At 50.3% G+C, this 20546-nt stretch overlaps 1 protein-coding gene across 1 annotated transcript in view; it reads right to left on the minus strand.

Moving 5' to 3' along the window:
• Nucleotides 1-20546, minus strand: part of LOC109909256 (chordin-like) — a 34602-nt gene that overhangs the window by 5425 nt on the left and 8631 nt on the right. The window contains 10 exon segments of the mRNA XM_031796083.1: nucleotides 8167-8223; nucleotides 8379-8472; nucleotides 8699-8890; nucleotides 11553-11666; nucleotides 11803-12044; nucleotides 12950-13229; nucleotides 13355-13461; nucleotides 15251-15398; nucleotides 17999-18081; nucleotides 19591-19728. Coding sequence (XP_031651943.1) covers nucleotides 8167-8223; nucleotides 8379-8472; nucleotides 8699-8890; nucleotides 11553-11666; nucleotides 11803-12044; nucleotides 12950-13229; nucleotides 13355-13461; nucleotides 15251-15398; nucleotides 17999-18081; nucleotides 19591-19728 — 1455 coding nt within the window.

Genomic DNA, 20546 nt, shown 5'->3' on the forward strand with positions numbered 1-20546 from the left:
AGAGGAGGGAGGGTGATGTAGAGAGACAGAACGAGTGCCTCCAGGCAGGGAGAGATAGAGGAACAGACAGAAGAAGAGGAGGGAGGGTGATGTAGAGAGACAGAACGAGTGCCTCCTGGCAGGGAGAGATAGAGGTACAGACAGAAGAAGAGGAGGGAGGGTGATGTAGAGAGACAGAACGAGTGACTCCTGGCAGGGAGAGACAGAGGAACAGACAGAAGAATAGGATGGAGGGTGATGTAGAGAGACAGAACGAGTGACTCCTGGCAGGGAGAGACAGAGGAACAGACAGAAGAATAGGATGGAGGGTGATGTAGAGAGACAGAACGAGTGACTCCTGGCAGGGAGAGATAGAGGAAGAGACAGAAGAAGAGGAGGGAGGGTGATGTAGAGAGACAGAACGAGTGACTCCTGGCAGGGAGAGACAGAGGAACAGACAGAAGAATAGGATGGAGGGTGATGTAGAGAGACAGAACGAGTGCCTCCTGGCAGGGAGAGACAGAGGAACAGACAAGAAGAGAAGGGAGGGTGATGTAGAGAGACAGAACGAGTGCCTCCTGGCAGGGAGAGACAGAGGAACAGACAGAAGAAGAGGAGGGAGGGTGATGTAGAGAGACAGAACGAGTGCCTCCTGGCAGGGAGAGACAGAGGAACAGACAGAAGAAGAGAAGGGAGGGTGATGTAGAGAGACAGAACGAGTGCCTCCTGGCAGGGAGAGACAGAGGAACAGACAGAAGAAGAGGAGGGAGGGTGATGTAGAGAGACAGAACGAGTGCCTCCTGGCAGGGAGAGATAGAGGAACAGACAGAAGAAGAGGAGGGAGGGTGATGTAGAGAGACAGAACGAGTGCCTCCTGGCAGGGAGAGACAGAGGAACAGACAGAAGAAGAGGAGGGAGGGTGATGTAGAGAGACAGAACGAGTGCCTCCTGGCAGGGAGAGACAGAGGAACAGACAGAAGAAGAGGAGGGAGGGTGATGTAGAGAGACAGAACGAGTGCCTCCTGGCAGGGAGAGATAGAGGAACAGACAGAAGAAGAGGAGGGAGGGTGATGTAGAGAGACAGAACGAGTGCCTCATGGCAGGGAGAGACAGAGGAACAGACAGAAGAAGAGGAGGGAGGGTGATGTAGAGAGACAGAACGAGTGCCTCCTGGCAGGGAGAGATAGAGGAACAGACAGAAAAAGAGGAGGGAGGGTGATGTAGAGAGACAGAACGAGTGCCTCCTGGCAGGGAGAGATAGAGGAACAGACAGAAGAAGAGGAGGGAGGGTGATGTAGAGAGACAGAACGAGTACCTCCTGGCAGGGAGAGACAGAGGAACAGACAGAAGAAGAGAAGGGAGGGTGATGTAGAGAGACAGAACGAGTGCCTCCTGGCAGGGAGAGACAGAGGAACAGACAGAAGAAGAGGAGGGAGGGTGATGTAGAGAGACAGAACGAGTGCCTCCTGGCAGGGAGAGACAGAGGAACAGACAGATGGAGAGGAGGGAGGGTGATGTAGAGAGACAGAACGAGTGACTCCTGGCAGGGAGAGATAGAGGAACAGACAGAAGAAGAGGAGGGAGGGTGATGTAGAGAGACAGAACGAGTGCCTCCTGGCAGGGAGAGAGAGAGGAACAGACAGAAGAAGAGGAGGGAGGGTGATGTAGAGAGACAGAACGAGTGACTCCTGGCAGGGAGAGATAGAGGAACAGACAGATGAATAGGATGGAGGGTGATGTAGAGAGACAGAACGAGTGACTCCTGGCAGGGAGAGATAGAGGGACAGACAGATGAATAGGATGGAGGGTGATGTAGAGAGACAGAACGAGTGACTCCTGGCAGGGAGAGATAGAGAAACAGACAGAAGAAGAGAAGGGAGGGTGATGTAGAGAGACAGAACGAGTGCCTCCTGGCAGGGAGAGATAGAGGAACAGACAGAAGAAGAGAAGGGAGGGTGATGTAGAGAGACAGAACGAGTGCCTCCTGGCAGGGAGAGATAGAGGAACAGACAGAAGAAGAGAAGGGAGGGTGATGTAGAGAGACAGAACGAGTGCCTCCTGGCAGGGAGAGATAGAGGAACAGACAGAAGAAGAGGAGGGAGGGTGATGTAGAGAGACAGAACGAGTGCCTCCTGGCAGGGAGAGATAGAGGAACAGACAGAAGAAGAGGAGGGAGGGTGATGTAGAGAGACAGAACGAGTGCCTCCTGGCAGGGAGAGATAGAGGAACAGACAGAAGAAGAGGAGGGAGGGTGATGTAGAGAGACAGAACGAGTGACTCCTGGCAGGGAGAGACAGAGGAACAGACAGAAGAATAGGATGGAGGGTGATGTAGAGAGACAGAACGAGTGACTCCTGGCAGGGAGAGACAGAGGAACAGACAGAAGAATAGGATGGAGGGTGATGTAGAGAGACAGAACGAGTGACTCCTGGCAGGGAGAGATAGAGGAAGAGACAGAAGAAGAGGAGGGAGGGTGATGTAGAGAGACAGAACGAGTGACTCCTGGCAGGGAGAGACAGAGGAACAGACAGAAGAATAGGATGGAGGGTGATGTAGAGAGACAGAACGAGTGCCTCCTGGCAGGGAGAGACAGAGGAACAGACAAGAAGAGAAGGGAGGGTGATGTAGAGAGACAGAACGAGTGCCTCCTGGCAGGGAGAGACAGAGGAACAGACAGAAGAAGAGGAGGGAGGGTGATGTAGAGAGACAGAACGAGTGCCTCCTGGCAGGGAGAGACAGAGGAACAGACAGAAGAAGAGAAGGGAGGGTGATGTAGAGAGACAGAACGAGTGCCTCCTGGCAGGGAGAGACAGAGGAACAGACAGAAGAAGAGGAGGGAGGGTGATGTAGAGAGACAGAACGAGTGCCTCCTGGCAGGGAGAGATAGAGGAACAGACAGAAGAAGAGGAGGGAGGGTGATGTAGAGAGACAGAACGAGTGCCTCCTGGCAGGGAGAGACAGAGGAACAGACAGAAGAAGAGGAGGGAGGGTGATGTAGAGAGACAGAACGAGTGCCTCCTGGCAGGGAGAGACAGAGGAACAGACAGAAGAAGAGGAGGGAGGGTGATGTAGAGAGACAGAACGAGTGCCTCCTGGCAGGGAGAGATAGAGGAACAGACAGAAGAAGAGGAGGGAGGGTGATGTAGAGAGACAGAACGAGTGCCTCATGGCAGGGAGAGACAGAGGAACAGACAGAAGAAGAGGAGGGAGGGTGATGTAGAGAGACAGAACGAGTGCCTCCTGGCAGGGAGAGATAGAGGAACAGACAGAAAAAGAGGAGGGAGGGTGATGTAGAGAGACAGAACGAGTGCCTCCTGGCAGGGAGAGATAGAGGAACAGACAGAAGAAGAGGAGGGAGGGTGATGTAGAGAGACAGAACGAGTACCTCCTGGCAGGGAGAGACAGAGGAACAGACAGAAGAAGAGAAGGGAGGGTGATGTAGAGAGACAGAACGAGTGCCTCCTGGCAGGGAGAGACAGAGGAACAGACAGAAGAAGAGGAGGGAGGGTGATGTAGAGAGACAGAACGAGTGCCTCCTGGCAGGGAGAGACAGAGGAACAGACAGATGGAGAGGAGGGAGGGTGATGTAGAGAGACAGAACGAGTGACTCCTGGCAGGGAGAGATAGAGGAACAGACAGAAGAAGAGGAGGGAGGGTGATGTAGAGAGACAGAACGAGTGCCTCCTGGCAGGGAGAGAGAGAGGAACAGACAGAAGAAGAGGAGGGAGGGTGATGTAGAGAGACAGAACGAGTGACTCCTGGCAGGGAGAGATAGAGGAACAGACAGATGAATAGGATGGAGGGTGATGTAGAGAGACAGAACGAGTGACTCCTGGCAGGGAGAGATAGAGGGACAGACAGATGAATAGGATGGAGGGTGATGTAGAGAGACAGAACGAGTGACTCCTGGCAGGGAGAGATAGAGAAACAGACAGAAGAAGAGAAGGGAGGGTGATGTAGAGAGACAGAACGAGTGCCTCCTGGCAGGGAGAGATAGAGGAACAGACAGAAGAAGAGAAGGGAGGGTGATGTAGAGAGACAGAACGAGTGCCTCCTGGCAGGGAGAGATAGAGGAACAGACAGAAGAAGAGAAGGGAGGGTGATGTAGAGAGACAGAACGAGTGCCTCCTGGCAGGGAGAGATAGAGGAACAGACAGAAGAAGAGGAGGGAGGGTGATGTAGAGAGACAGAACGAGTGCCTCCTGGCAGGGAGAGATAGAGGAACAGACAGAAGAAGAGGAGGGAGGGTGATGTAGAGAGACAGAACGAGTGCCTCCTGGCAGGGAGAGATAGAGGAACAGACAGAAGAAGAGGAGGGAGGGTGATGTAGAGAGACAGAACGAGTGCCTCCTGGCAGGGAGAGATAGAGGAACAGACAGAAGAAGAGAAGGGAGGGTGATGTAGAGAGACAGAACGAGTGCCTCCTGGCAGGGAGAGGTAGAGGAACAGACAGAAGAATAGGATGGAGGGTGATGTAGAGAGACAGAACGAGTGCCTCCTGGCAGGGAGAGATAGAGGAACAGACAGAAGAAGAGGAGTGAGGGTGATGTAGAGAGACAGAACGAGTGCCTCCTGGCAGGGAGAGACAGAGGAACAGACAGAAGAAGAGGAGGGAGGGTGATGTAGAGAGACAGAACGAGTGCCTCCTGGCAGGGAGAGACAGAGGAACAGACAGAAGAAGAGAAGGGAGGGTGATGTAGAGAGACAGAACGAGTGCCTCCTGGCAGGGAGAGACAGAGGAACAGACAGAAGAAGAGAAGGGAGGGTGATGTAGAGAGGACAGAACGAGTGCCTCCTGGCAGGGAGAGACAGAGGAACAGACAGAAGAAGAGGAGGGAGGGTGATGTAGAGAGACAGAACGAGTGCCTCCTGGCAGGGAGAGACAGAGGAACAGACAGAAGAAGAAGAGGGAGGGTGATGTAGAGAGACAGAACGAGTGCCTCCTGGCAGGGAGAGATAGAGGAACAGACAGAAGAAGAGAAGGGAGGGTGATGTAGAGAGACAGAACGAGTGACTCCTGGCAGGGAGAGATAGAGAAACAGACAGAAGAAGAGAAGGGAGGGTGATGTAGAGAGACAGAACGAGTGCTCCTGGCAGGGAGAGACAGAGGAACAGACAGAAGAAGAGGAGGGAGGGTGATGTAGAGAGACAGAACGAGTGCCTCCTGGCAGGGAGAGATAGAGGAACAGACAGAAGAAGAGGAGGGAGGGTGATGTAGAGACACAGAACGAGTGCCTCCTGGCAGGGAGAGACAGAGGAACAGACAGAAGAAGAGGAGGGAGGGTGATGTAGAGAGACAGAACGAGTGCCTCCTGGCAGGGAGAGATAGAGGTACAGACAGAAGAAGAGGAGGGAGGGTGATGTAGAGAGACAGAACGAGTGACTCCTGGCAGGGAGAGACAGAGGAACAGACAGAAGAATAGGATGGAGGGTGATGTAGAGAGACAGAATGAGTGACTCCTGGCAGGGAGAGATAGAGGAACAGACAGAAGAATAGGATGGAGGGTGATGTAGAGAGACAGATGAGTGACTCCTGGCAGGGAGAGACAGAGGAACTGACAGAAGAATAGGATGGAGGGTGATGTAGAGAGACAGAATGAGTGACTCCTGGCAGGGAGAGATAGAGGAAGAGACAGAAGAAGAGGAGGGACAGAACGAGTGACTCCTGGCAGGGAGAGACAGAGGACAGACAGAAGAATAGGATGGAGGGTGATGTAGAGAGACAGACGAGTGCCTCCTGGCAGGGAGAGACAGAGGAACAGACAAGAAGAGAAGGGAGGGTGATGTAGAGAGACAGAACGAGTGCCTCCTGGCAGGGAGAGACAGAGGAACATACAGAAGAAGAGGAGGGAGGGTGATGTAGAGAGACAGAACGAGTGCCTCCTGCAGGGAGAGATAGAGGAACAGACAGAAGAAGAGGAGGGAGGGTGATGTAGAGAGACAGAACGAGTGCCTCCTGGCAGGGAGAGACAGAGGAACAGACAGAAGAAGAGGAGGGAGGGTGATGTAGAGAGACAGAACGAGTGCCTCCTGGCAGGGAGAGACAGAGGAACAGACAGAAGAAGAGAGGAGGGTGATGTAGAGAGACAGAACGAGTGCCTCCTGGCAGGGAGAGATAGAGGAACAGACAGAAGAAGAGGAGGGAGGGGTGATGTAGAGAGACAGAACGAGTGCCTCCTGGCAGGGAGAGACAGAGGAACAGACAGAAGAAGAGGAGGGAGGGTGATGTAGAGAGACAGAACGAGTGCCTCCTGGCAGGGAGAGATAGAGGAACAGACAGAAAAAGAGGAGGGAGGGTGATGTAGAGAGACAGAACGAGTGCCTCCTGGCAGGGAGAGATAGAGGAACAGACAGAAGAAGAGGAGGGAGGGTGATGTAGAGAGACAGAACGAGTACCTCCTGGCAGGGAGAGACAGAGGAACAGACAGAAGAAGAGAAGGGAGGGTGATGTAGAGAGACAGAACGAGTGCCTCCTGGCAGGGAGAGACAGAGGAACAGACAGAAGAAGAGGAGGGAGGGTGATGTAGAGAGACAGAACGAGTGCCTCCTGGCAGGGAGAGACAGAGGAACAGACAGATGGAGAGGAGGGAGGGTGATGTAGAGAGACAGAACGAGTGACTCCTGGCAGGGAGAGATAGAGGAACAGACAGAAGAAGAGGAGGGAGGGTGATGTAGAGAGACAGAACGAGTGCCTCCTGGCAGGGAGAGAGAGAGGAACAGACAGAAGAAGAGGAGGGAGGGTGATGTAGAGAGACAGAACGAGTGACTCCTGGCAGGGAGAGATAGAGGAACAGACAGATGAATAGGATGGAGGGTGATGTAGAGAGACAGAACGAGTGACTCCTGGCAGGGAGAGATAGAGGGACAGACAGATGAATAGGATGGAGGGTGATGTAGAGAGACAGAACGAGTGACTCCTGGCAGGGAGAGATAGAGCAACAGACAGAAGAAGAGAAGGGAGGGTGATGTAGAGAGACAGAACGAGTGCCTCCTGGCAGGGAGAGATAGAGGAACAGACAGAAGAAGAGAAGGGAGGGTGATGTAGAGAGACAGAACGAGTGCCTCCTGGCAGGGAGAGATAGAGGAACAGACAGAAGAAGAGAAGGGAGGGTGATGTAGAGAGACAGAACGAGTGCCTCCTGGCAGGGAGAGATAGAGGAACAGACAGAAGAAGAGGAGGGAGGGTGATGTAGAGAGACAGAACGAGTGCCTCCTGGCAGGGAGAGATAGAGGAACAGACAGAAGAAGAGGAGGGAGGGTGATGTAGAGAGACAGAACGAGTGCCTCCTGGCAGGGAGAGATAGAGGAACAGACAGAGGAAGAGGAGGGAGGGTGATGTAGAGAGACAGAACGAGTGCCTCCTGGCAGGGAGAGATAGAGGAACAGACAGAAGAAGAGAAGGGAGGGTGATGTAGAGAGACAGAACGAGTGCCTCCTGGCAGGGAGAGGTAGAGGAACAGACAGAAGAATAGGATGGAGGGTGATGTAGAGAGACAGAACGAGTGCCTCCTGGCAGGGAGAGATAGAGGAACAGACAGAAGAAGAGGAGTGAGGGTGATGTAGAGAGACAGAACGAGTGCCTCCTGGCAGGGAGAGACAGAGGAACAGACAGAAGAAGAGGAGGGAGGGTGATGTAGAGAGACAGAACGAGTGCCTCCTGGCAGGGAGAGACAGAGGAACAGACAGAAGAAGAGAAGGGAGGGTGATGTAGAGAGACAGAACGAGTGCCTCCTGGCAGGGAGAGATAGAGGAACAGACAGAAGAAGAGGAGGGAGGGTGATGTAGAGAGACAGAACGAGTGCCTCCTGGCAGGGAGAGACAGAGGAACAGACAGAAGAAGAGAAGGGAGGGTGATGTAGAGAGACAGAACGAGTGCCTCCTGGCAGGGAGAGACAGAGGAACAGACAGAAGAAGAGGAGGGAGGGTGATGTAGAGAGACAGAACGAGTGCCTCCTGGCAGGGAGAGACAGAGGAACAGACAGAAGAAGAGAAGGGAGGGTGATGTAGAGAGACAGAACGAGTGCCTCCTGGCAGGGAGAGATAGAGGAACAGACAGAAGAAGAGAAGGGAGGGTGATGTAGAGAGACAGAACGAGTGCCTCCTGGCAGGGAGAGACAGAGGAACAGACAGAAGTAGAAAGCGAGAAAGAAAGAGGAGTGACAGTCAGACAGAGAGATGGTTCACAACCTTCTGGATGCTCATCTAGCCTCTCTGGAGTCTTCATGTTCTTGGGGTCTTTCCGCTCTAAAGGACAGACAGGGGTGACGGACACAGGAAAGTATTAATTCACAACTTTACGACCGTAATGTGGTGAAATGTCAATAGTAAGTCCTCTCAAGAATAAGGAAAACACACTCAAGCACACAATCCTATTCAAACATAGTAACACACACACTCACCGAGACACACGGGGCAGCACTTGTCCTCAGGTTGGATGGTGCGAGAACAGGTGAGGACTGGACAGATGACCGGGTCACAGATCACTGTGCGCTTCTACAGGGAGAACAGAGAGATGAGGGAAGAGAAAATGGACAGAAGAAGAGAGAGAGTGGTTAGACACAAAGTTACTCAATATAGAAGTAGAAACTATACTTCTAGATTCTCCATGGAAAGGGCTTCTTAGTTCAGGACTAGACTTAATCAGTGTCTGGGAAACCAGCAGTTAATTTAATGCGTAGCTATAGCGCCGCCCTAGTGGTTGTAGTTTGAACAGTCCTACCTGACAGCTGCAGGTGAAACAGTTGTTGTAGTTCGGGGTCCAGAGTGAGCCGTGGGCATGGTGTTGACTCTCGAAGAAACAGGTGTGGGGATCTTTCTTTAGTTCCTCAGGATCATGCACAAACAGGCCATCAAACTCAGCCACCTCCACCTCACCCCTTGTTCCAAACTCACAGTTGTTAGGCACATGGACCTATAGGGAGAGAAAGACAGAAGGAGGGAGGAAGAGAGAGCAGAATGGAAAGGGGGTGATAGAGAGAGAAAGAAAGAAAGAGGGGACGAGCTTGAGAAAGGGACATAGATAGAGAGGGGCAGAAAAGGGGTGAGCATGAGAAAGGGACATAGATAGAGAGGGGCAGAAAAGGGGTGAGCATGAGAAAGGGACATAGATAGAGAGGGGCAGAAAAGGGGTGAGCATGAGAAAGGGACATAGATAGAGAGGGGCAGAAAAGGGGTGAGCATGAGAAAGGGACATAGATAGAGAGGGGCAGAAAAGGGGTGAGCTTGAGAAAGGGACATAGATAGAGAGGGGCAGAAAAGGGGTGAGCATGAGAAAGGGACATAGATAGAGAGGGGCAGAAAAGGGGTGAGCATGAGAAAGGGACATAGATAGAGGGGCAGAAAAGGGGTGAGCATGAGAAAGGGACATAGATAGAGAGGGGCAGAAAAGGGGTGAGCTTGAGAAAGGGACATAGATAGAGAGGGGCAGAAAAGGGGTGAGCATGAGAAAGGGACATAGATAGAGAGGGGCAGAAAAGGGGTGAGCATGAGAAAGGGACATAGATAGAGGGGCAGAAAAGGGGTGAGCATGAGAAAGGGACATAGATAGAGAGGGGCAGAAAAGGGGTGAGCATGAGAAAGGGACATAGATAGAGAGGGGCAGAAAAGGGGTGAGCATGAGAAAGGGACATAGATAGAGGGGCAGAAAAGGGGTGAGCATGAGAAAGGGACATAGATAGAGAGGGGCAGAAAAGGGGTGAGCTTGAGAAAGGGACATAGATAGAGGGGCAGAAAAGGGGTGAGCATGAGAAAGGGACATAGATAGAGAGGGGCAGAAAAGGGGTGAGCATGAGAAAGGGACATAGATAGAGGGGCAGAAAAGGGGTGAGCATGAGAAAGGGACATAGATAGAGAGGGGCAGAAAAGGGGTGAGCATGAGAAAGGGACATAGATAGAGGGGCAGAAAAGGGGTGAGCATGAGAAAGGGACATAGATAGAGAGGGGCAGAAAAGGGGTGAGCATGAGAAAGGGACATAGATAGAGGGGCAGAAAAGGGGTGAGCATGAGAAAGGGACATAGATAGAGAGGGGCAGAAAAGGGGTGAGCATGAGAAAGGGACATAGATAGAGAGGGGCAGAAAAGGGGTGAGCATGAGAAAGGGACATAGATAGAGGGGCAGAAAAGGGGTGAGCATGAGAAAGGGACATAGATAGAGAGGGGCAGAAAAGGGGTGAGCATGAGAAAGGGACATAGATAGAGAGGGGCAGAAAAGGGGTGAGCATGAGAAAGGGACATAGATAGAGGGGCAGAAAAGGGGTGAGCATGAGAAAGGGACATAGATAGAGAGGGGCAGAAAAGGGGTGAGCATGAGAAAGGGACATAGATAGAGGGGCAGAAAAGGGGTGAGCATGAGAAAGGGACATAGATAGAGAGGGGCAGAAAAGGGGTGAGCATGAGAAAGGGACATAGATAGAGGGGCAGAAAAGGGGTGAGCATGAGAAAGGGACATAGATAGAGAGGGGCAGAAAAGGGGTGAGCATGAGAAAGGGACATAGATAGAGGGGCAGAAAAGGGGTGAGCATGAGAAAGGGACATAGATAGAGAGGGGCAGAAAAGGGGTGAGCATGAGAAAGGGACATAGATAGAGGGGCAGAAAAGGGGTGAGCATGAGAAAGGGACATAGATAGAGAGGGGCAGAAAAGGGGTGAGCATGAGAAAGGGACATAGATAGAGGGGCAGAAAAGGGGTGAGCATGAGAAAGGGACATAGATAGAGAGGGGCAGAAAAGGGGTGAGCATGAGAACAGGAGAATAAGAGAAGGGACCAAGAGATAGAGTACAAGGAGGAGGAAGTAGGGAGAGAGGGGGGAAGACAGAGGTGATTTGTTGGACAAACCTCCCTTGTGCCTTGTTATAAAGTGTACTTGTAAATTAGTCCTAAATGGAGCGTTCAGCCAGCTTTCCGCCCATGTCTCTATGGCTCCACGTCAGATGGCTGTTTATGTGTCAGACCTGTTTGCTATTAAAACTACCGGACCTTACTGTGTGTGTGTGTGTGTGTGTGTGTGTTCTCACACGTTTCTTTCTTCCATTCTAATCCCTTGCAGCTAAGACAAAATCATAAACCAAGCCACCTGCAGATATGTTAGCGTGTAACGATGTGTTTGTGTGTGTGTGTGTGTGTGTCCTCAAACTTTTACTTTTCAACAAAATGTCTCTAAAAACACAAGACCACCTGCCAGTGAGTGGCCCACACTGGCTAAGTGAGCAATCACACACACACACACACACACACACACACACACACACACACACACACACACACACACACACACACACACACACACACACACACACACACACATAAACACTCAGCTGACTAGGCCCCTAAGGAGTCTCAGCTCCCTCCCTCCTCTCCTCCACCTGTTATCGCTCCATCTCTATAATCCTCAATATATTCCAGTAATGCATGATCAAACTGAAGAGTGTGGATTGAGAGTGTGAGGAGTGTGGATCGAGCTACGGTTGAGGTTGAGATGTGCACTGTGTTAGGATTTTAGAGTGGTTGAATAACGGTTGTTAAGTGGTTGAGTTCTGGTTGTTAAGTGGTTGAGTTCTGGTTGTGGTCCTACTCACCCGTCCACGTATCTCTCCTCTGGTGTTGACCTTGGTGCTGACCTGAATGAAGGCTGTCCCTCTGTCCAGGTGACGCAACAACTCTACACTGATGTCCTTCAACACACCCTGGGCCTGAGAGAGAGAGGAGAGGAGAGGAGAGGAGAGGAGAGGATGGAATAAGATTCTGCTGTATGTATACATGATCTATATCATACTGTCATGACGAAGTTGTGTGTCTGTGATTATTCATGTGTCTCCCTCTGCCTACCTGAGAACCGTAGAACCCTGTCAGCAGTCTCTTGTGATTGGTGCTGCTCTCGCCAAGCTCTCCGATTTCGGCAAATCCATGAAGTTGGGCGCTGACTGTGAGGTCATCAGCTTTGCTGAGGCCTGCCACCACGATCTCATAATGGAGGTGACAGCGCTCATCCACAGACACCCAGGCATGGCCCCCAGCACTGGTCAGGACTGGAGGGGACACAAACTGGCCTGCCAGAGGGATAGGGACCTCTAGGAAAGGAGAGGGTGAGAGTTAAATATGAATGAAAAGCAAAATACTAGAGTTAAAGAGAATAATCTCAAATTGGGATCAATTTGGGATACTTTATAAAGGTGCCTCTGTGGACACTGTCTCTAGTCTAGAGGACTGGAGTTTTCCATCCCTGAACTATGCATTTACTCAACCTAAGTGTATTTGAGTTTCTCTATGGTGAATCCTCAACCAGTCCACTACCAAATCGCTCGGAGGGCCTTCCATTGTCACGTGTTACTAACAAAACTCAAAGGGTAATTTCAAGAGTGGTGAGTGGTGAGTACATACTGTACTAACACAACCCCACCAAGCCGCACTGCTTCTTGACACAATGCCCACTTAACCCCGAAGCCAGCCGCACCAATGTGTTGGAGGAAACACTGTACACCCGGCGACCATGTCAACGTGCATGCGCCTGGCCAGCCAAAGGAGTCGCTAGAGCGCGATGGGACTAGGACATCCCTGCCGGCCAAACCCTCACGTAATCTAGACAGCGCTGGGCCAATTTTCTCATGGGTCTACCGGTAGCGGCCGGCTGTGACACAGGTTCGAGATATACTCTTGACTTGAATGATGCAATTCATGTTCCACATTTAAATAATAAAATGGACATGAAATTCAAATGAGAAAAAATCTCATTTTAGAAGATAACAGTCACAGTTAAACATGTCATTTGGGAGGCATTTCATCTGTTACCTGTGTCAAACACAAACAAACACAGGTGGCTCATAATTATGCGCGACTCCATTCTAGTGTGAAATTGCACAATCTCAATAACAATTCACGAATGGATGAGCGAATGCACAAATGAAGGAGCGAGACAAAGGGTGTTCATTTAGGATTCAGCCCTAGTTTCTGCTCTGGTCTGAGGTCAGTGTCTCACCATGTCTGGGTGCCTCCAGACCGCTGTAGAGCAGGCCTCTGATCTGTCCACGTAGCTCCCCCTCCTGGCTGTGTGCCGTAGCCACGTTGATGAACAGTTCGTTCTGCAGCAGCATATGGATGTGACGCGCCTCCAGACGACTCCAGCTTCCTGTCGCTCGCCCGCTGGGCCTGTCGAACTCTGGAGCTAGGTCATACAGCACGGAGCGCTTACTGCGCCGCCGAGGCTTTAGCTCGATGGTCAGACCCACCACTTCACTGGATAACCCCGCTATCTGGACCTGTGGACGGAGCAGGATATGGGTTGGTTTGGTGCTTCAGTTCAGTTCAGATATGTAAATAGTGACAGTACAATTCCATTTGATGCAGTTATTTAAAATCAATTAAATTCAGTTCAGATCCATACCTGGTAGTCCAGGGTGCCGTTGTCATGGAGATGAAAGAATGCTGATCCCACACCGCCTGTCTTCCCTGCTGTCAATGCATCACCACTGGACATGACACTCTGGATGGCTGGAGAGAGAAAGAGAGGGAGTGGAGGACAGAAAGAGAGAAGTGGATTTTTGGATTTTTTCATGTTTCCATAAAGCAAATTGAAGGTGGAACGAGAGAGGATGATGAGAGAGTGAGTATGAGTAGGGTCTCCCTGACTCTGATCTCAAAACATTGTCCCCTTTCCATTTCAGCCCCAGACCCAGACTACTACAGACTAATCTGTGTGTGATGAGGCAGCTCTTGCATGCGAGATGAGGCAATGCTCTCTGTCGTGTTATAATTCACCATGTTAGTCTGGAGAGCCAGACAGGGGGGAGCCGAGAGAGGGCCAGAACACATTCTCTCACGTCTCCGCTGTAGAACGACACACACACACACCCCATGTCATCACTCCACCAAAGGGGACAATCACAGGGAACGGAATAGAGCACAACCCGTCCACACAGAACTTTGGGGTGAGGGTAAGTGTGTCATCTCAAAAGAGAGAATTCTAGCTTAAGTGGTGTACCCCCCAACACATGCACACTCTAACCCAAGGTTAAACCGTGGGATGAGGTAACCCTTGTTGAACACCAAGGGGCTTAGAAGACAGACAGGGAAAGACAAATAGAGAAGGAGAGAAGAGAAAAGAAGGGAGAAAACTACTCAAAAAAAGGCCGAATGGGAGTGATAGAGGGGAAGGAGTTCAAGACAGAAAAAGAACAGAACAAGAGAGACAGGCAGAGAGAGAGAGAGAGAGAGAGACAGGCAGAGAGAGAGAGCAAGAGAGAGAGAGAGGCAGAGAGAGAGAGAGAGCAAGAGAGAGAGAGAGGCAGAGAGAGAGAGAGAGCAAGAGAGAGGCAGAGAGAGAGAGAGAGCAAGAGAGAGAGACAGGCAGAGAGAGAGAGAGAGCAAGAGAGAGAGACAGGCAGAGAGAGAGAGAGCAAGAGAGAGAGACAGGCAGAGAGAGAGAGCAAGAGAGAGAGAGAGAGAGAGAGAGAGCAAGAGAGAGAGAGAGGCAGAGAGAGAGAGAGCAAGAGAGAGAGAGAGCAAGAGAGAGAGAGAGCGAGTGAGAGAAAGAGATGTAAGGAGAGAGTGAAACGAGTGTTTTGGGTTGAATTCTTCACACATAACGTCAACCTGTTAATCATGGAGCTGGAACACCAGTATGGAGAGTGAGGTCCAGCAGACTGTGACCTTGGCATCGCCCAGTGTGTGTGTGTGTGTGTGTGTGTGTGTGTGTGTGTGTGTGTGTGTGTGTGTGTGTGTGTGTGTGTGTGTGTGTGTGTGTGTGTGTGTGTGTGTGCGTGTGTGTGTGCGTGTGTTTGTACACACAAGTGTGTGTGTGCGTATGAAAAAGACAATGTGTGTGTGAGTGTGTGTGGGGGGGATCTAAGTATATAAGTATGTTTGCATTAGAGTCGCTTGAATGGAACATGCGTGCACTGATTTGTCTCAGACTTTGTCTACGACACACACCTCCTCTCCCGGTCTTGGTGGACCACCAACTCAAACAGCGGGGCTATAAAAATGGTTTTACTTCAGTGATAAGACTTGAAAGAAAGGAGTATGTATAGAAGAGAGAATTGCTAAAACAGCCATGGAGGAACAGAAGGGGAACAAGTGAACTGAAAGACAAAACACATTCCTCCTAGGTCTCTGTCTCTCATTTCAGGCGTGATGGGATGACAGAAGATGAATGAAGGTTGATTGTTTGATGTTGAGCGACTCGAGTAACTTAATCGAATCAACATGTCACCTGTCTGAGTGACTGACTGTGGGCTGATTGATTGATTGGTTGTTCTACATAAAGGGACGTGGCACTTACTGTCACATGACTTCCTGCCGGTGATGAAGCCAGAGATGTGTCTGGGGTCCGGGCCCTCGGTTTCTACGGCGATCACCAGCTGGCCCCTTGACAACCAGAAGAGCTCCCGACTGTTCAGGTCTGTCAGTACCTCAGCAAAGTCTGGGTCCTAAAGGGAGAACGTTGGGGAAATGGTGATAGATCGTCAGACTTATCAGAAACAAACACACGAGGGGTTGTAAATAGATAAACTCACAAAGTCATTCTACTCAAACACACACACAGACACTATGTCACAAGAACACACTCTCTCTGTCTCTCTCAACAACCCACACACACACAGGCCTTAGACACGCCAGAAATATGGCTTGCTTTGGGGTTAATATCTCACACAATGCACCCACTTTCATATCCTTCCAACCGCCAGAACTTTAGATAAACAGAGATTGGAAAGTTATTTGAAAAATGTTGTATTAATGTGACACGTGTATGACTGTGGTGAACACATTACTTTTATGACCCCGGGGCCCATTTCAATAGAAATATCCATGTACAATAAATCCAGGGACAGGATTGAGCCAACAGAGAGAGAGAGAGGGAGGGATGGAGGAATGACAGGAGGGAAGGTAAGGAAGGAAAGGAGGAAGGAAGGAAGGAAGGAAGGAAGGAGTGATTGAGAAATGTGGAGAGTAAAAAGCATGATTGGAGATGAAAGGAAAGTAAAGAAGGATGGTAATATATTAAGAGCAGGAAAGGGAGGAGAGAACACACTACCATTCAAATGAGTGAATTTGTCTATTTCAGCCACACTGTTGCTGAAAGGTGTATAAAATCAAGCACACGGCCATGCAATATCCATAGACAAACACTGGCAGTAGAATGGCCTTACTGAAGAGCTCAGTGACTTAACATGGGTCCGTCATAGGATGCCACCTTTCCAACAAGTCAGTTCATCAAATTTCTGCCCTGCTAGAGCTGCCCCGGTCAACAGTAAGTGCTGTTCTTGTGAAGTGGAAACGTTGAGGAGCAACAACGGTTCAGCCGCAAAGTGGTAGGCCACACAAGCTCATAGAACAGGACCGCCGAGGGATGAACCGTGTAAAAATCCTGGAAGCAGCGTCAGCAAAATAACTGTTAGTCTGGAGCTTCATGAAATGAGTTTCCATGGCCGAGCAGCCGCACATAAGCCTAAGATCACCATGCGCAATGCCAGGCGTCGGCTGGAGTGTTGTGAAGCTAGCACCCATTGGACTCTGGAGCAGTGGAAACGCATTCTCTGTAGTGATGAATCACACTTCACCATCTGGTGAAGTGGACGCATCTGGGTTTGACGGAAGCAAGAAGAACGATACCTGCTCCAATGCATAGTGCCAACTGTAAAGTTTGGTGGAGGAATAATGGTTCAGAAATGTTTTTCATGGTTCAGGCTAGGCCCCTTAGTTCCCTTAGTGAAGGGAAATCTTAACGCTATAGTGTACAATGATATTTTAGACAATTCTGTGCTTCCAACTTTGTGGCAATAGTTTGGGAAAGACCATTTCCTGTTTCAGCATGACAATGCCCCAGTGCACAAAGCGAGGTCAATACAGAAATGGTTTGTCGAGATCAGTGTAGAAGAACTTGACTGGCCTGCACAAAGCCCTGAACTCAATCCCGTAGAATACCATTAGGATAAATTGGAACGCCGACTGCGAGCCAGGCCTAATCGCCCAACATCAGTGCCCAGCCTCACTCATGCTCTTGTGAATGGAAGCAAGTCCCAGCAGCGGTGTTCCAACATCTAGGGGAAAGCCTTTCCAGAAGAGTGGAGGCTGTTATAGCAGCAAAGTGGGGACCAACTCCATATTAATGCCCATGATTTTGAAATGAGATGTTCGGCCAGCAGGTGTCCAAATACTTTTGGTCATGTAACGTAAAGACTATTTGGTGTATGTGTGTGTGGGTGTAAAACAAAAAGAGGGGCACATCAACTCTCAGATTCACATAATTCCCACCAGATCAAAAACAGACCCCTCCTTTCATCCCTACTCCTCCCTCTATCCCTCCCTCTCTTCCTCCCCCTCTTCCTCCCTCTTTCTGGTTCCACAGACAACTAACCACTGACATGTGTGAGGAGTGTGCATGCCGTCCCATTCTCTCTCCCTCACTCTCTCCTTTCTGTCTCTCATCCTCCATCTCTCCCTCACTCTCTCCTTTCTGTCTCTCATCCTCCATCTCTCCCTCCCTCACTCTCTCCTTTCTGTCTCTCATCCTCCATCTCTCCCTCACGCTCTCCTTTCTGTCCCTCATCCTCAATCTCTCTTTTCTGTCTCATCCCTCCATCTCTTCCTCACTACATCTGTCTCTCACAACCCCCCTCCACTCTCTCTCTTTCTTTTTCTTTGTCCATCACATCTCTATGGAGGTCTAACAGTACTGTCAACGGCAGTAGGACGTGGGGAAGGAACCTCAGCGGGAGAGTGTGTCACAATGTCATCTGTTTCCCCCAATTTCCTCCCGACTCTTGGTTTGTCCCTGATGTCACGATGTCATCTGTTTCCCCCCCTTCCTCCTGCCTCTTGGTTTGTCTTGATGTGTGTTTTCCTCCTAATGGTTAAGGTTAGGATCTGGTTTGGTGAGGACAAGCAGATCCTAGATCTGTGTTCAAGAGAGAAGCAGAAAAATAGAGAAAGCGCGTGTGTGTGTGTGTGTGTGTGTGTGTGTGTGTGTGTGTGTGTGTGTGTGTGTGTGTGTGTGTGTGTGTGTGTGTGTGTAGTTTATATAACATACATAGGCGGTGACGTTGGCATGGATCTCTCTCAGGACATGTTGGCTGTACTGCAGTCGTACCCGGATGGGCACCAGGGGGGAGTCTACAGGGCCGAGAGAGAGAGAGAGCACAGAACAAACTTAGAACCATGTCACACTGCCTCACAGCACTCCCTAGTCCCAAAACCACTTCTAGTCTCTTGTCTTAGCCCCTAACTTACTCCCTAGTCCCCAGTCCCTAAACAACCTCTAGTCTCTTGTCTTAGCCCCTACTCCCCAGCCCCAAAACAACCTCTAGTCTCGTCTTATTCCGTAAGGTACTCCTTAGTCCCCAGCCCCTAAGTTACTCCCTAGTCCCCAGTCCCAAAACAACCTCAAGTCTAGTGTCTTAGTCCCTAAATGACTCCATAGTTTCCAGTCACAAAACAACCTATAGTCTCTTGTCTTAGCCCCTACTCTCTAGTCCCAAAGCAACCCATAGTCTCTTGTTTTATGCCTTAATGTACTCCCTAGTCCCTAGTCCCCAGTCTCAAAACAACCGCAAGTCACTTGTCTTGGCCTCTACTCCCTAGTCCCAAAAACAATCCCTAGTTTCTTGTTTTAGCACCTACTCCCAAAACAACCTGTAGTCTCTTGTCTTATGGCTGAAGGTATCAGTCCTCCCTCCCCCATCCCTCTCTCTCCTCCTCTCACCTCTCTGTCTGTGTTTTATCAGTCCTCCCTCCCATACACTCCTCTCTCTCCCCCTCTCACCTCTCTGTCTGTGTTGTATCAGTCCTCCCTCCCCATCCCTCTCTCTCCCCCTCTCACCTCTCTGTCTGTGTTGTATCAGTCCTCCCTCCCTCCCCCATCCCTCTCTCTCCCCCTCTCACCTCTGTCTGTGTTGTATCAGTCCTCCTCCCCATCCCTCTCTCCCTCACCCCTCTGTCTGTGTTGTATGAGTCCTCCCTCCCTCCCCCATCCCTCTCTCCCTCACCCTCTCACCTCTCTGTCTGTGTTGTATCAGTCCTCCCTCCCTCCCCCATCCCTCTCTCCCTCACCCTCTCACCTCTCTGTCTGTGTTGTATCAGTCCTCCCTCCCTCCCCCATCCCTCTCTCCCCCTCTCACCTCTCTGTCTGTGTTGTATCAGCCCCCCCTCCCTCCCCCATCCCTCTCTCTCCCCCTCTCACCTCTGTCTGTGTTGTATCAGTCCTCCCTCCCCTCTTACCTCTCTCTCTGTGTTGTATCAGTCCTCCCTCCCCCATCCCTCTCTCTCTCACCCTCTCACCTCTCTGTCTGTGTTGTATCAGTCCTCCCTCCCTCCCCTATCCCTCTCTCTCACCCTCTCACCTCTGTCTGTCTGCGTTGTATCAGTCCTCCCTCCCTCCCCCATCCCTCTCTCTCCCCCTCTCACCTCTGTCTGTGTTGTATCAGTCCTCCCTCCCCCTCTTACCTCTCTCTCTGTTTTGTATCAGTCCTCCCTCATCCCTCTCTCTCTCCCCCTCTCACCTCTCTGTCTGTGTTGTATCAGTCCTCCCTCCCTCCCCCATCCCTCTCTCTCACCCTCTCACCTCTCTGTCTGCGTTGTATCAGTCCTCCCTCCCTCCCCCATCCCTCTCTCTCCCCCTCTCACCTCTCTGTCTGTGTTGTATCAGTCCCTGGAGTATGAGGATGAAGTGAAGGTTGTTCTCTGTGTCACTCAGAGTCAGCATGGCGATGCCTCCCATCCCAGAATGCTCTTTTTCTGAGGTCAGAGTGGAGCTGAACGTCTCTGTGGGGTCACACAGATCTCACATGATATACACACATATGTTTCTTTGCCTGTATTTGGTTATGAAGGCCATCCACTGTGTTCTCATGCAGATACTGTTTACAATATGATCTGTATACATTACTGAATGTTTGTCCTCATTGAAATGTACACAAATGTACTGTATCCCTCATTTCCTCAAGTGGTTCCTTTATTTTGGCAGTTACCTGTACACATACATTTGAAGTCAGAAGTTTACATACACTTAGGTTGGAGTCATTAAAACCTGTTTTTCAACCACTCCACAAATGTCTTGTTAACAAACTATAGTTTTGGCAAGTCGGTTAGGACATCTACTTTGTGCATAACACAAGTCATTTTTCCAACAATTGTTTACAGACTGATTATTTCACTTATAATTCACTATCACAATTCCAGTGGGTCAGAAGTTTACATACACTAAGTTGACTGTGCCTTTCAACGGCTTGAAAAATTCCAGAAAATGAAAGCTTCTGGTAGGTTAATTGACATAATTTGAGTCAATTGGATGCGTACCTGTGGATGTATTTCAAGGCCTACGTTCAAACTCAGTGCCTCTTTGCTTGACATCATGGGGAAATCAAAAGAAATCAGCCAAGACCTCAGAAAAATTATTGTAGACCTCCATAATTCTGGTTCATCCTTGGGAGCAATTTACAAACACCTGAAGGTACCACATTCATCTGTACAAACACTAGTACGCAAGTATAAACACCATGGGACCACGCAGCCGTCATACCGCTCAGGAAGGAGACGCGTTCTGTCTCCTAGAGAGGAACGTACTTTGGTGTGAAAAGTGC

Source organism: Oncorhynchus kisutch, linkage group LG18 (genome assembly GCF_002021735.2).
Source record: "Oncorhynchus kisutch isolate 150728-3 linkage group LG18, Okis_V2, whole genome shotgun sequence".
Classification (NCBI taxonomy): domain Eukaryota; kingdom Metazoa; phylum Chordata; class Actinopteri; order Salmoniformes; family Salmonidae; genus Oncorhynchus; species Oncorhynchus kisutch.